The 17,310-nt window shown below is 40.1% G+C and overlaps 1 protein-coding gene across 2 annotated transcripts in view; it reads left to right on the top strand.

Moving 5' to 3' along the window:
• Positions 1–17,310, top strand: part of MYPN (myopalladin) — a 136,515-nt gene that overhangs the window by 79,206 nt on the left and 39,999 nt on the right. For both annotated transcript variants that reach the window (XM_049855664.1, XM_049855665.1), the window contains 3 exons: positions 772–795; positions 4,208–4,324; positions 5,005–5,377. In XM_049855664.1, the coding sequence (XP_049711621.1) occupies positions 772–795; positions 4,208–4,324; positions 5,005–5,377 (514 nt within the window). The remainder of the gene's footprint in view (positions 1–771; positions 796–4,207; positions 4,325–5,004; positions 5,378–17,310) is intronic.

The following is a 17,310-nucleotide window of genomic DNA, read 5'->3' as shown; positions in this document are numbered from 1 at the left end:
ACTCTCCCCTTCTCAGCCTTGGGTTCGCCATTTCCATTCGTCCAGATTTCCTGTCCCCTCCTGCTGTCTCGTCCTTGCCTCTGGGCTGGTGTGCCCATTTAGTCCCATATACATGGTTGAGCTACATTTGTTATTGTTTGTTTTATGGGCCTGTCTAATTGTTGGCTGGAGAGTGACTTCGGTACTCTTGAAAGTGTGTCTGGGGGGCCATTACTCTCGGGGTTTCTCCAGTCTCTGTCAGACCAGTAAGTTTGGTCCTTTTTCGTGAGCTAGAATTTTTTCTACATTTTTCTCCAGCTCTGTCTGGGACCCTCTGTGGTGATCTCTGTCAGAGCAGTCAGTGCTGGTAGCCGGGCACAGTTTAGTTGTGTTGGACTCAGTCTGGTGGAGGCTGTGGTAGCTGTGGTCCATTAGTTTCACAAACCCTTTTTCAGGTAAGGCTGATTGAGTACTAATAAAAGCCAGTTGTATCTGAATCCCAGCTAGCACAGTAAGCTTTCCCCACCTAAGGTTTACATACCCCAAGTGGAACTCAAGTGTGTCCCCACGTGTGACAATATCATTGCTTTAGCAGCTCTCTTGTTGCCATACTGTGGTACCCATGCTGTCCCTGTTGCTTAGATCATTTTACTTAACAATTACAGATGAACCTTATCAACTCTCTCCTGAGTATGCCAGACTATAAAGCTCTATAAGAAGCTTCTGATCAATATATAGCCTCTCAGTAAAACAGATGCTCAGAATCCTCTAATTTTTTTTTTTTCCTTTCAGAACCTCGGTCCATGGCAGAGCCAGGTAAAATGATTATTTCCATTTTAATTCATTAGTATGTATTCAGTGATTTGATGAATATAGAAAAGCAAATTGGAATTATTCCTTTGTCAAGAACAAAGAGAAAAATTAAGTTTTAGGGAAAAAAATCAAATCTAGCTATCACTGTAGGGAAAGGGAAAGATGGGAACATGTGCAAATTTAGAATACTGTACATATATTCAGTACCTAATATGACTAACCCTAATATGACTAGCTATTGGCTATTGAGGAGTGTTTCTTAGGAATATTTTCCCTCTGTGCTTAGACCCTACTCGTGATTTCCCAAACTGGGCAGAGCAGTTGTGATCATGTTAAACCCGTTGCCATCAAGTTGATTCCAACTAATAGTGACTCTATAGGACAGAGTAGAACTGCCCCATATGGTTTCCAAGGAGCACCTGGTGGATTTGAACTGCCGACTTTTTGGTTAGCAGCCATAGCTCTTAACCACTACGCCACCAGGGTTCCCTCCACGATGTTGGGTAATTCTAATTCTACAGCATATGTATCTCAAAACCTGCACATCAAACTTTGAAATTTGCAGAGATTCAATAAAATGTCCGTGGTGTTATTAGATTTGGTTGGGAGGATACTAAAGATGAGACAGAAGTAGCATCTACTAGGTGAAGGTCTTACCTCTAAAAAATGCAAGTCACTAGCAAACCATGTATAAACATCTAAATGCCATCTCTGGTGACCGTCCTGAGAAATCAGATTGTCTCTGTAGCCCTGGGTAAGAATTTCATTATTATAATTCTCTCCTTTGACAACTGAATGGAAGGGCACTCCAGACGTAGACCCTGGACATCCATGTTGCATATGTGACCCTCGGGGATACAAAGTAAAGACCAGAAGTAGTCTCTACTCTTGCATGGCTTGTAGTGGAGTAGTATTTTTTCCCTTGAAAATACTTCAGGCCTTTGACACTTTTATCCCAAACTGGCTTTTTCATTATGCAGTTCCATACACAAAATGATTTCAGAGTCCCCCGAAAGAGGTCCCTACTCAATACAAGTCCAGCTCCATGATTCCTAAAGTTTCACAGAGAGTTCTTCCTTCCACCTTATATAAGTAAATACCCTTTAAAAATAGGATACTTTATCTTATCAGGCAGATATATAGTGTAGTGAGAATGAATTTATCAGATCATTTTCTGAGAGCAGGTTGCTGAAAGACAGAGTATGAATGTTTGGGCAGGGGAACAGAGAAAAGGAAGCACAGGCCAAGGACTCAGAAAAAGGGCAGAGAAGCACCAAAAGCAAACTTTGCCTCTCCATCATTTAAAATTCTTTGGGCAGAAAATAAAGAAGACCTAACTTAAAGAGGCTTAAACAATAAGAAAAAAATGTATTTTCTCACATAACAAGAAGCCCTAAGAAATGGCAGTCCTGGGCTGGTTAGCTTAGCAGCTCAGTGACCTCCAGGGGCTAAACCTTTTTTTATTTTCCATTCTGCCATCTCCAGAGTGTCTTCTTAGGCTGGCTCTACTCGTGGACCCAAGTTTGCTGCCACAGTTCCAGGCACCACATCAAATGACAACATCCAGAGACAAAAATAGGGAATAACACTATCTTTTGTCCCTCTTAAAGAACAAGGAAAACTTACCCAGAAGCTCAGCACCAGACTTTTCCTCACATCTCATTGACCAACATTGTGTGCCATGTGCCACCACTTAGCCAGGATAGAGTTAATGACTGGCTGGTACCAACTGTTGAAACTCTAGTGGTGTAGTGGTTAAGAGCTACCTCTGCTAACCAAACCGTTGGCAGTTTGAGTCCACCAGGTGCTCCTTGGAAACTCTATGGGGCAGTTCTACTCTGTCCTATAGGGTCCCTATGAGTCGCAATCAACTTATCGGCAACGGTGTTTTTTGTTTTTTTGTACCAACTGCAATTCACCACTTGAGGCTGAGAGAGGCCAGCTTACCTCAAAGCACATGGCATTTCCCAGGAGGGTGGGGAATACCAGGATATCATTAAAAAGGAAGAAGAAGGATGAGGGGCTATTGAGTAGTAACTCAATACTACCTGCAACAGCCTCCTGTCCAGTTCTCCTACAGGTGGTCCAGCTAATTCCATACCATAAAGCACGGAGATGCTAAGCCTCTCCTAATACAACTTATATTTTAATCATTTTGTTTTTAATGTAGAGCTTCAAACCAGTTCAGTCACGGCCTACAAAGTGAAATTGGAGTCGACCAGAATTTTAAAATTTGAGTGAAGTGGGACAATAAGTGGAACGAGAAAAATTAAGGGTCTAAGCTCTGGAATGGGAAAGCCGGAAGAGGCATCATGAGCCCTTTCAGGAGCCTGATGCAAGAGACTGGATTATTACCAAGACTATGGAGAACTGCACGCATCCAGAGCGGCACGGTTGGCTGCCATCTTTAAGCAGAGAACTGCTGTTTCCAACTCTGACGGTCAAGAGATTTGGTTGCTATGCAACATGCACGCTGCCCTTTTTTTTCTAAGAGGGAGATTAAGTTTCTAGCAGGGTCTAGACCCATGATTCTCCTCATTCCACTTATCATTTCGCTTCACTCACATTTTAAAAATTCGAATCTGTTCGAGTTTCGCTTCATCCGCGTGACTGAACCAGATAGAACTGGTTTGAAGCTCTGTGTTAATGTCTGGTGTATTGAGTGATATCTGAAGGTTTATGCTACTGTCTCATATTTCCTCTTCCTTAGCTATCAAGGAATATGTAATTGTAATAACTTTAGGCTTCAGTGGTATGGCTTTCTCTGTGTAATTATTGACAGGGGCTCATACTGTGTATCGGAATAATCTATAAAGAATTACCATAGTATTACCAAGGAAGATAAGCATTCCACTCTTCTTTCACCCAAAATTTCAAGTTATTCTATCAGCTAATTACTATTAGTTCCTTTTCTAAAAGTAGGATGCCAATCCCTCTGAAGCTAAGCAAAATATGTATTTATTGTCCAGTTTTAAATTGTGGCTTTTGTTTAGAATTGCCTTACTGCAAGTGGAAATAGAGGCCTGGGTTTAGAAATGTTTGGTTAATTTGTTAATTTGGTTAATTTGTTTTTGTGCTTTTTTACATTTATTGTTACTCCATTCTATTTTCTGTCATCTGGACTCGATATAAAAATAAAAGATAATCTGATAATTCATTATATTTAATTTGCTATGTTATTACATAATCCCCTTTTCAATACTGGTCTGTTTGCATGGAGTTATTGGGTCTATACCCTTTGATTCATTTCACCTGCTAATCAATCAATTCAATTAAATAATTGTTTTGGCTAATTATTTTCGAGAAATTAATATAGCCAGCTTCTTATACTGACTTTTGTTAAATCATTATCTGATATTGGTAAATTTCGTTTCCGTAGTTAAGTCAGTAACCATTCTATTTTACTGGCATGTAGAGGAAATCTGTACTTTGGTCATTGCTGAGGTATTTGCAGAGGACTCTGGGTGCTTCACGTGTACTGCAAGCAACAAATACGGCACCGTGTCAAGCATTGCACAACTAGATGTGCGAGGTAAGGGCTCCCTAAATGCCATCATAATTTACACTATGACCTTGATATGAACACAGAGAGTTTGTGTAACCTTTCCTTGCTGTTTTCATACGAAGCTAACTTGGCTTTCCTAAAAATATTTAAATTATTGAGGAAAATAACCTTGAACAATATTCAATTTTCATAGCCTTTTCTTATTGTATTTAGAATCACCACCATCACCACCACCACAGTTATACCTGCTGTTGTCTGTTATACCCATTGCCATTGTGTCAATTCCGACTCATAGGACAGAGTAGAACTGTCCCATAGGGTTACCAAGGTTGTAATCTTTACAGAAGTAGACTGCCACATCTTTCTCCCATGGAGCAGCTGGTTGGTTTGTACTGCCGACCTTTCGGTTAGCAGCTGAATGCTTAAGCACTGCACCACCAGGGCTCCTATATACTCCCTTAAAAAAGTTTCTTTGGTCTAAAATTCCTCCCCAAATAATATTTAGATTTTTTTGTTTAGTTTTTTCCCCTCCCTGCATCCTCTTCATTCTTTAATGCCCAGGTTATGTTCTCTGGTTTTGAGAAACATTTTCCCGTTAGTATACTCCCCTGGTTTAAATATTTTTCCATTTGTACACGTGCCCAACTCAGGTATTTCAGTCTTTTTGGGTAAGGCTTACAACTCAGGTTCTGTGATTGTCCTTTTAGGAAATGAAGACCTGAGCAATAACGGGTCTCTTCACTCAGCCAGCTCTACCAACAACCTGAATATCATTGAGCATCAGCCATCCCCACCCAACCCGGAGCCCCCTTCTGTGGAACAACCCCCCAAACCCAAACTGGAAGGGGTTCTGGTGAACCACAATGAGCCCCGGTCCAGCTCAAGGATTGGCCTCCGTGTGCACTTTAATCTGCCTGAAGATGACAATAGAAGCGAAGTGTCTTCTGAGGGTGGGATGCCTACTGCCAGCCAGCCCAGGCCCCATTCTTTCCAGGAGAGGTTCAATGGACAGGCAGCGAAAACCTCTGAGCCTTCTTCACCCATCAAAGAGCCCCCTCCAGTCCTGGCTAAACCCAAACTGTAAGTAAAAATTAGAATGGATAACCAAGAGCACCTGTAAGCTTCTCTTGAGTCTGTCCTTCTTAAAAATGGTGGATCTTTCAAAAGGGAATTACTAAATGGAAAAATACATATTAAATGCTTTGCAAATAGTATATCCTTACATCAATTGATGTGTACTATCACTATCATGCTTGTCATTACTATTCTACCTCCCAGCAATACCACCCCTAAACTAGCTCAGAAAGACATCCAACATCAGAGGCCTCCAGGCAAAGCATTTCTACCCTCTTCTTATAAAGCATATTCTTGTGTTTAATAATCCTGATAGTCTATAGTTGCATCCTTGTATTTCCCATTTCTGCTTTAACCTAAGCTTTTCTTTGTGATTATTAAAAAGCTACTTAGTATTTTTTTAAAATAGTTCTTTGCTATTGATGGATACACTGTAGTAACATCAGTAGGTTTTGTATAAACATAATAGGATGAAAGACGGAGTCATGATTTGCAAACTCACCTCAGGACTCTGCTGTCTCACCATAACACTTTAAAGCCTCTGTCAGAACCATGTTGCAATGTTTCATGTTCATCCTTAAAAAAACCTAGTGCCGTCGAGTCAATTCCGACTCATAGCAACCCTATAAGACAGAGTAGAACTGCCCCATAGAATTTCCAAGGAGCGCCTGGTAGATTTGAACTGCCGACCCCTTGGTTAGCAGCAGTAGCACTTAACCACTACGCCACCAGGGTGTCCAAACAGCAAAGCAAATACAGAACATGATGATACTATTATGTTCTGTTTCATCCACGTATCAGAATGATATACGTTATGTTTAGAATTACATAGACCTTTAAGTGTCAGCTTTCAAATCTACAGCCACAGCGCCCCCATTGTGTGTTTCTCAGTGAGGACCACGAGATGTTCATCGGAGGCAGTTGTTCAGTTTTATATTTCATTTTATAATCTTCTTACACTACATTAGGCAAAATTCTGGGCTTCAGGTTAAATGTTACAAAACAGGCCTCTTAGCAAGTCACATCCAAAGTCGTCTCTGTCCAGTCAAAGTTCTGTTGCTCACAATAAACAGGAATCCACTTAAAGTAAAACGAGAGGAACAGGTCATTGAGGGGATATAAGATGGGACCAGAAACAAACTCAGCAAGGCCCTGCATGGAGAAGGAGAACTAGAGTGGGGAGCTAGGCCAGCACGCCTGTCACTCAGGGGTCTCATGATCAACCCATTCTCTGTCCACACCACCAGGCTGTCTGAGTACTTCCTTGTTTCCTCTATGCATATCTGCTCCGTTCTTCTTTCTTTGTAGACTCATCAATTCATACCTTCACTCTACATCAGCATCTGTTAAGTTCCACTACTAACAAAATCTTTCTTGTCCACCCAATACCAAATTCCAATTGGCCTAGCCTGGTCAGGTGACACACCCCCCCTCCCTTCCCAGCCCCCAGTCCACTCAGCTATACAGAGGATTTATGTTGGGAAAGAAGAGTCACATGGATCAGATCAGAAACTGGGTGGGGGCTGTTGTCAGAGGAAGGAGCTATGGGAAACAGGTAACCAAAACAACCTTCTGGGTAGAGCCTCCTCTTACCCAGGAGCTGTTTTGGGGATTATTAAGGATGTCGGTCAGGATTAGTTTTAGCTACATGTTACAGAAAACCTAAACTAACAGTGAGTTAAACACATGAGGGTTTATTTTCTTTCACGTAAAGGAATTAGGTGGGCAGTCTGGGACTGTTACGGTGGCTCCCTAATCGTTAAGAGCCAAGCCTCCTATCTTCTGCTCCATCATCTTCAGCACTGGCTTCTGCTCCAGGTCCCTTCATGGTCCAAGATGGCTGACAGTGACCTAGTCCTCACATCTGCATTTCAGGCAGCAGGAAGGGTAAATGGGCAGAAATGCATGGTCCTGATGGCAGAACCCCTTTTAAGGTCTTTCTTAGCAGTCTCACCCAAAGTCTTCTGCTTACATGACCTTCAGCTAGCACTTAGTCACATGGTATACTGGCTGCCAAGAAGCCCAGGAAGTGTAGTCTTTTGCTAGACAAATTGCTACTGTGAATAAAATCAGGTTCCTTTACAAAAAGGAGACTTGAGTGGACATCTAACTAGCAGTGCCTGCTACATGAGGCTTCCAATCAATGTCAGAATTCTTTCCGCGAAATTATATAGCAATACCCTTTAAAATTCCAGTCCTCAGCACTGTATGTATTTTTTGCTCACATTAAACTTTCTCTTAATTGTGTATATATATGTTTGTATTAGCATAGTTTTAAATATACATGCACACATACAACCCCCACCCCACACACACACATCCTTTGTTGATCCACATGCCTTCAACCTTTTTTTGCTCCTTTTAACCTCACTGCTTTTAGCCTCACAGGTTTTAAGTTAAAATATTGATTCTCTGAATAATCTTGAGGATACAATTTTAAGCTTGTACTTTCAATTTGCCATTCATACAGAAAATAGAAATAACACTCATAGATCTTAAAAGTGCCACAGAAAGGGAGGCTGTGATGTCTAAATATTTTATCATCAAAGCCTACATATTTGAGACTTCGAAATCTTAAACTTGAACATCAAGCTGTCTAGAGCAATGATTCTCAATCCTTCTACACTCTAGAATTAAAAAAAAAAAAATTGCCATCAAGCTGATTCCAACTCATAGCAAACCTATAGGACAGAATAGAGCTGCCCCCATAGGGTTTCCAAGGCTATAAATCTTTTACAAAAGCAGACTGCCACATCTTTCTCTCACAGAGCAGCTGGTAGGTTCAAACCACCAACCTTTTGTTAGCAGCCAAACACTTAGCCACTGAGCCACCAGGGCTCCTCCCTAGAATAAAAGGTGGAACTTTTAAAAACTATGTATGCCCTCTATCACTATTGAATCAGAACCCCTCCACAGATCATTTTACTGTGCAGCTGGTTTGAAAATCATGGGCCTAGAGTTAGACAAATAAACGGTTTCAGTTCTTTCTGCTCGTTCTCCCCACCTCCACACCCGGGAAAAAATGATAACATATAATGTGAGAAAAATGTCAGAAAAAATAATCACAATGTATGGAGAAAGCTTATGCTTTGAGGACAAGTATTTCTTCTAAAGTGGTGGTTCTTAGTCCTGAATGCATTTAAGAATCACCTAGGGCCTTGCAGCTCAAAGTGTGGTAGGTGAACCAACAGGATCACCTGGGAGCTTGATAGAAATACAAACCCTCAGGCCCCACCCCATACCTGTGGAATCAGAAACCCTAGGGGTGGGGCTCAGAAATCTGTGTTTTAGCAAGCCCTTCAGGGAATTCTTATATAGGGTCACTATAAGTCAGAATTCACTCCTCCACAACAGACTCAGGGGCTTCTGATGCAAGCTAAAGTTTAAGACCTACTGGCCTAAATTTGAAAAGATAGTAATAACTGTGCCTGGATTCCATCCCAGGCCAGTTGAGTCTCTGGGCAATAGTGCCCAGGAATCAGTGAGGGTTATTTGTTTTCTTTTAAGCCGTGCTGGAAAATTTATAACAACTGGTCGGGGTGAGGAAGCCCTGATTTGTAGCACTTGCCAGTTTTCATGGTGTAAATACTCCAGCCATGACCAATTTTAAGCTACTAACAGCATGTTCCTTGGAAGCAAGGATGGTGAGACTTGTCTCATGTACTTTGGACATGTTATCAGGAGGGACCAGTCCCTGGAGAAGGACATCATGCTTGGTAGAGGGCTAGCGAAAAAAAGACCATCTAGGAGATGGATTGACACAGTGGCTGCAACAATGGGCTCAAACATAGCAATATATGTGAGGATGGCGCAGGATGGGGCAGTGTTTCATTCTGTTGTACATAGGGTTGCTATGAGTTGGAACTGACTTGACGGCACTAACAGCAACACCAATGGCATTGGTGGTTCTGTAGTAGAATTGTCTCCTTCCATACAGGACAACTGGGTTTGATTCCCGGCCAATGCACCTCATAGACTGCCACCATCCGTCAGTGGAGGTTTGCATGTTGCTATAGGGTCGCTATGAGTTGGAATCGACTTGACGGCACTGGGTTTGGTTTTTTTTTTTTATTATGCTAAACGGAAACCGTGGTGGCGTAGTGGTTAAGTGCTACAGCTGCTAACCAAAAGGTCAGCAGCTCAAATCCACCAGGCGCTCCTTGGAAACCCTGAGTGGGGCAGTTCTGCTCTGTCCTGTAGGGTCTCTATGAGTCAGAATTGACTCGAAGGCAGTGGGTTTGGTTTTTGGTATTATGCTAAATAGGTTGCAGTGTAGCTTCCGGACTAAGACAGACTATGAAGAAAGGCCTGGTTATTTACCTTAAAAAGCAGCCAATTAAAACCTTATAGATCACAATGGTCTGATCTAATCCACAGCCAATTGTGAGGATGGTGCAGGACCAGGCAGCGTTTCGTTCAGGTGGTCATGTGGTCCCCATGAGTCAGGGGCCAACTCCACAGCATCTAACAACAAGCGAAGGTCATTGAACATGAAGTTGAGATGAAATGTGTACAATCTGCTCTAGAGAGCCAGAGAGATCACATGCTGCCTGAGACTTTTGCCAAAAATGCTTTCTAAATACTCGATACTATATTCCAAGTTTGTTTTGTTGTGTTTGCCACTAAGTGTTGACATTTTATTTTGACAGTTCAAAATTCTTAAGAAATTCCTTTGTATTCCAGAAACCTCAACAAGAAGCATCTTTAAAATCCTGAAACTCTGCCTTTCATTCTTACAAATCTTGAAATAGATTTTTGTAGTTCAGGAACTAAAAAATACAAGAGCCACATTTATTGAGCACTCATATGTGTCAGGTGCTTTTTCATATTTTCTTATCAATCCTCGCAACAGTCTTAAGAGGTATTATTTATTCCTCTTTTCCCTATGAGGAAAAGGAAGTCAGAAGAGTTAAGAAACTATCTAAAGCCACACAGGTGATAAATGGCAGAGCCAGGATCAGGGCCTAGATTTGTCTACAGAGCTTGTGTTCTTAACCATATGGTTAAGTGGTGGCAAAAGGGAAGATGTTTTAAGGTAACCAGGGGGAGCTGACAGATCTTCAGAAAGAAAACCTAAATATAAAATCCTGATTTCATAAATCCTCATAGCAAAAAAAATAAGTAGGCAGTGAGCAGCTGAGCCTATAGCAATTTATGACAGTTGTTAAGGGGTTACTCGGGCTTTCAGAACTGGTGTGCTTTGTAGTTAATCTTCCTTTATTCTTTCTTTGCACTTTGTACCTTCGTTAGTAAATGCTAAGTCAGCTCCACATATTATTTACAAATAACCAGTGGTTATTTGTGTTATATGTATGTATGCCCTACTAGGTTTTTGAACCCTTAACAGTTCATACTATCTCAGACATATTGGTATCTCCTACAGATCCTAGCAAAGTAGACACATAGAAGACTCCAGAAAAGGTCACTGAATAAAGGAATTAACATCTGGCCCTGATGTAATGAATCTACTAATCCAAACAGTTGTTTTCAGTTCTTTCTGAAACGAGATAGAGTTTAAGGAAATAAAATAAAACTTGCCCAAACAAAAAGATGTTATTGTCAAATGAATTCTCCCAGAATCTTAGATAGGCAAAATAATTTGACACTGTATCTTCTATGCTTTTTTGTTTAAGGTTGGTAATTCTCTGTAATCCAGTATACTGCATTGAAAGGTAAAAACTAACATGCTATTTAAAGCCTTACTTAAAAGAGAAAACCGGTCCTTAACGTTTGTTCGATGAGAGCCAAAAATAAGAACCATTCAACACGGTCCAAAAAAAAAAAAAAAGCGAACCTGTTGCCATCAAGTCGATTCCGACCTGTAACTACTGTCCTGGTCCCTCTTTATTTTCCTTTTATTTCTAAAATTACTTACTTTTTAATTTCCATAACGGTAATAAAACATTTCTGCAGCATCATCAGATTACTGTTTACCCAGACTACAAGATAAGCATGTTCTGAAGACCACATAATACTATCTTTTTGCTATAGCAGCACAGAATGTGACCCACCAAATATGAGATCCATTAAAAATTTAAAAAGGAAAGTTAACATCAGCAGAAACAAAGTTAACTGTATATATTTTTCTAAGGAAAATCCAACAAATATATTTCTGCTTCTCTTGATTGCAGATCTTTCATCTACTATGAAATTCAAAAGACTGGTTAAAATTGTATTATTTTATTCATTCAGCTTACTCACTTCTAAAAAGGGGAGGGGGAGCTTACTATGCCAAATGGCTGGTTCTCCTAAATTCTTAGTTTAATTCAAGATAAGAGTTTTTATGGATGAACGAAGGATTGCACAGCATGTAGCATTCGTCAACAGTAACAGAAACAGAAATGAGCCTCTATTTTTACTTTTTTATATATATACCCAAACCAAAACCAAACCCAGTGCCGTCCAGTCAATTCTGACTCATAGTGACCCTATAGGACAGAGTAGAACTGCCCCATAGAGTTTCCAAGGAGCGCCTGGTGGGTTTGAACTGCCAACCCTTGGGTTAGCAGCCGTAGCACTTAACCACTATGCCACCAGGGTTTCAGCGTATCAAATATTAATGAAGGGGAGAAAAAAGGTCTTAAATTCTAAGAATTAAGAAAAAATCAAGATTTGGAGAGCCTTCTGGTTCAACTTTGTTGCTGTTGGTATTGACTTTGCTGATGTAATGAAAATATAGAATGTTGACATTTTGATAGATCTCGTATTGAGCAGATCACCTTCTATGTTCCAGAAGCAATATATACTGTAAAGTCTGCGAAAGCCGGAACCTGTGTAAGGTGGAAACCTGACAGAGATGGAAAACTCAAATATTTTCCACTAAAATGAGTGATAGAGAAGTGGTAGACTGCACCCTGAAAAAGGCAGAAAACTTTTAAGATCTGGAAACAAAAGGCAGTACTGGCTGACGCAGGTTTAGGAACTCTTGTTTAGGACCAAGAGAGTTCCGGCTTTCACAGGTTTCACTGTACAGTAGTCCCCAACTTACTACTGGGTTCCATCCCGACGACTCCATGATAAGTTGGTTCTGACATAAGTCAAATAAATACCTTTTTTCAGTTTTCATTATTATTGAGTTTTATTATCAGAATCTTTATAAATTTGATCTTTATTTGCCTTTGGCAGTTTTTGTTGTTGTTAGGTGCTGTCAAGTCAGTTCTGACTCATAGCGACCCAATGTACAACAGAACGAAACACTGTCCGGTCCTGCCCATTCTCACAATTGTTATGCTTGAGCCCATTGTTGCAGCCACTGTGTCAATCCATCTTGTGGAGGGTCTTCCTCTTTTCTGCTGATCCTCTACCAAGCATGACATCCTTCTTCAAGGACTGATTCCCTCCTGATAACATGTCCAAAGTATGTGAAATGTAGTCTCACCATCCTTGCTTCTATGGAACATTCTGGTTGTACTTCATCCAAGACAGATTTGTTCGTTCTTTTGGCAGTCCATGGTATATTCAATATTCTTTACCAACACCACAATTCAAAGGCATCAATTCTTCCCCGATCTTCCTTACTTGTCATCCAGCTTGTGCATGCAAATGAGGCGATTGAAAACACCATGGCTTGGATCAGGCGCACCTTAGTCCTCAAAGTGATATCTTTGTTTTTTGACACTTTAAAGAGGTCTTTTGCAGCAGATTTGCACAATGCGGTAAGTCTTTTGATTTCTTGACTGCTGCTTCCATGGATGTTGATTGTGGATCCAAGTAAAATGAAATCCTTGACAACTTCAGTCTTTTCTCCATTTATCATGATGTTGCTTATTGTTCCACTTGTGAGGATTCTCATGTTCTTTATGTTGAGGTGTAATCCATACTGAAGGCTGTGGTCTTTGATCTTCATCAATAAGTGCTTCAAGTCTTCTTCACTTTTAGCAAGCAAGGTTGTGTCATCTGCATATTCCAGATTGCATCAGCAAATTACATGCTGCAACATTTTATATGGTGCAAAAAAAAATTTTTTTTTTATATTACTAACAATAACCAAAAAACCCAAACACACTGCCATCGAGTTGATTCCGACTCATAGCAACCCAACAGGACAGACTAGAACTGCCCCATAGGGTTTCCATGGCTGTAATTCTTAAAGGAAGCAGATTGCCACATCTTTCTCCCACAGACAGACTGGTAGGTTCAAACGCCAGTCCTCCAATTAGCAGCCAAGCCCTTCAACCATTGTGCCACCAGGGCTCCCTACTAAAGATAAAAGATAAAGAAAAAAAGTACATTCATAAGTGTGGTTTGGCATAACTTGAATGTGTCATAAGCCAGGGACCACCTGTATTTCAAAGACCATAAAACCTCAGTGGTCTTGAAGCACTTTCGTCCCATGTGTGTGGTCTTCCGAGGGTCACACATGCAAAAGTAGATTCTCCTGAATGCCAAAGTTTGGCAGCCCTGACAGCTTTATACCTATATGGTTTTAAAATATTTTCCTTGGAAACCTTGGTGGCATAGTGGTTAAGTGCCACCGCTGCTAACCAAAGGGTCAACAGTTCGAATCCACCAGGCACTCCTTGGAAACCCTATGGGGCATTTCTACTCTGTCCTATAGGGTCGCTATGAGTCAGAATCGATTCGATGGCACTGGGTTTTGGGTTTTTCTTAAAACAACAATTAACTGTGCCTGTGAAGAGAAATTAAATAGCATTTGTGGAAAAACTAATCTCCTCTTTCTAGGGCAGAAATGTCTGTGGGACTTAACGTAAATCATGTAATGCCTCTGTGACTGAGGTTCCTATAAATGGAGAGACTGCTCCCAGCTTGATTTCCTTTCTCCTTTTAGGAACAAGAAAAGTCTAAGGCAGTGTTCATAATTAGAATGACCATATAATTTATCATTCGAACAAGGACATTTATGAAAGCGAAAGTGAGCACTATTAATAATTGCACCAGGAAAGCAAGCATAAACTGGACTGACTTGGATGAATCAGGGCATATGATCATCTTATCAATAAAGCTTTGTTGCCAGGAGATGATGAGGAGCATTAAGACCCTTCCAGTTCTTTTTTAAGGTTTGCTTTCAAACCAGTGTGAGGGACAGCACAGTCTCTTGAAGAAATTCAGTTCCCTTCATTAAATCACATCACTGGGGCTCAGTGTCTTCTGTTTCAAGGTGGAAATACTTTCTGCTAGCAGGTCATCAAAACTTTGAGCACCGCCAGCAGGAGGAATATTGTTTCTATTTCTTTTTCGTTTTTCTAATTTATAAACATCCTAAATGAGGCTATTATGTGGCACAACTGCAAGAGGTGTAGCACACAGAATACAGTGTGAGTGACGCTCCCTGGAGCTGTACATCATGGTAGCCCATAAAAGAAATACAACAACAACAAAAACCCTAGCCTCCCCTCCCCCGCTACCATCAAGTCATTTTCAACTCCTGATGACCCCATGTGTTACAGAGTGGAACTACTCCATAGGGTTTTCAATGGCTATAATCTTATGTTAATAGATCCCCAGGACTTTCTTTCGCAGTGCCACTGGGTGGATTTGAACTGCCAACCTTTTGGTTAGTAGCCGAGAGCAATCCATCCATTTCATCCATTTCAGAAAATTTGGAAAACAGAGAAGAAAAGAAAAATCAACCTTAATTCCTCCACTCTAACCATGTGCTGTTACCACACTAGTGACTTTCATTCCAGTATTTTTTTAGTATATTTAGTATTTTTCTTTCTATCATAATAAGGACTGTGGTAGGAAGGATATGTTAATGCTTTTCCAGTTGTTTTAGTTTACTTCTAAGTTACTGGATTTAATTATATTTTAAGAGCTTTGCAAGTAATTACAAACATTTCTCTGATCCTTCATATCTTTAGAACAATGGAACTGTAGTAACAAAAAGAAAATTGAAGAAATATCACAGTGATGCATTAAGGGTTGGGTTTCCATTTCACTTCAAGTCTTGCCCATATCTCTTTTAGACCTGAACCTCACGTTTTCAGGCCTGGTCTTATGGACCCTGCTGATCATGAGCCGCGTATTTCATGATGGAGCACTGAGGTAAAGCTTATAAATACTATACATCACGTACCCAAAAGAGATTTCATTAATGCATTAGGGTTTCTATTAATAGTAGTCCGCGAATTGGATTGTATCGTCACAGTATTGTTAAAATGGGCTTCAGGAAATATGATCAGATTCTCCACGTTGCCAAATTGAGCTGGTCGGTCTCCTCTCCTCTTTTCTCTTCTCTCCTTTCTTCTTTTCTGTCTTCTCTCCTCTCTCTCTTTCAACAGCATTTGACGTAGTTGGTCATTCCCTCCTTGTTGAAACACTTTCATCTCTAGGTTTCCGTAATGCTTCACTTCCCTACTACTCCCTCTCAGGCTCCTTTGCTGGTTTCAGCTCCTTTACTCAACCCCAGGGCATAGCCCTGGGCTCTTCTCTATCCACAGTCTCCCCCTAGGTGATCACATCCAGTTCTATGGCTTTACAGGCCATCTACCAACTGAAGATTCTCTCGTTCCTATCTTCTGAGCCCCCTATTAGTATATTCAGCAGTCTTGCTTGACATTTTCACTTGGATGTCCCACAGGCATTTCAACTTAGCACATTCAAAAAGAACTCGTGGTAATCCTCCCCAAAACTATTTTTCACCTACTCTTCTTCGCAAAAGTGGTACCCTCATAAGCCTAGCTGCTCAAGTCAAGTCCCTAGGACTCATTCTTAATTTCTCCTTTTCATTATCCCCCATATCCAATCCATCACCAATTCTGTTGGCCTCCTTCTAAAAATACCTTGAATCTGTCCACTTCTCTCCATCTCTACTTCCATCATCCTGGTCCAGTCTGGCACCATTTCTTGCCTGATCCAGTGCAATCGGCCTCTCCATTTTCACTTTTGCCATACTGTATAGTCCATTCTCCAGTAACTGCCAAGTAATATACTTAAAATACAAATTAGTTTATTTTACTCATCTCCTTAAAATCCTCAAATTGCTTTCTGTTCGCTTAGAATAAATTCAGACTCTTTATCATGAACTACAGGTCCCTTCAGGATCTTCTCCTACCGAATAAACTACTAGGAAAAATATTTGCAACATGTACTGCCAAGAGTTGGTATCCTTAATATATAAAGAAAATTTATAAATTAATAAGAAAAAGATAAAGATTCTGAGAGGAAAAATGGACAAATGATATGTACAAGTAATGCACAAAATAATATGTAACTGGTAATATGCATAATAAAATATATTCAGTATCACTAGCAATAATCAGATATAAAATAATGGATTTTTTTTGCCACTAGATAAATGCCAAAATATTAAAGAGTTAATTGATAAGACTAAGGTATGGAGAAACAGGTACTCTCATACATTGCTTGTGGTAGTATAAACTGGTACAACCATTCTGAAGGGCATTTTGGCTAAATACATAAAAATGAGACTATATACCTTTAATCCAAAAATTCCATTTATATACATTTACATTAGAAAAATAATCAGACAAGAACACAAATAAGTGTTTACAACAAGCCTGTTAATTGCAGCATCATTTAGGAAAATTTAAAAGTAAATGTTCCAAAATAACAGCCATAAAATGGATTATTAAATAGCCATGAAAACGATGACGCAGACTTATTAACTTAGAAAAATGTTCATATTAGATTAAGTGAAAAAGGCTGGTTTCAAAACCATACATAGAAAAGGATTCCACTTTTAAAAGAAAGTTTATCTCAGTATAGGTGCATATGTATGTTGTGTATACATATGAAAAAGGTCTGGAAGGATTTGCATCCAAATGTTAACAGCACGTTATTTCAGGGAGATGACAGTAAAGGCAATGTTTATCCTTCTCCTTATTCCTTTCTATACTTTTTTAAATTTCTTGAAAGAGCATTACTTTTATAACCAAAACCCATTGCCATCGAGTAGATTCCGACTCATAGCAAACTGAGAGGACAGAGTAGAACTGCTCCAGGTTTCCAAGGAGTGC

The sequence above is a fragment of the Elephas maximus genome, chromosome 16 (genome assembly GCF_024166365.1).
Source record: "Elephas maximus indicus isolate mEleMax1 chromosome 16, mEleMax1 primary haplotype, whole genome shotgun sequence".
Taxonomy (NCBI): Eukaryota; Metazoa; Chordata; class Mammalia; order Proboscidea; family Elephantidae; genus Elephas; species Elephas maximus.
The sequence above is the reverse complement of the archived record's forward strand: the minus strand, read 5'-3'. Positions and strand labels throughout refer to the sequence as shown.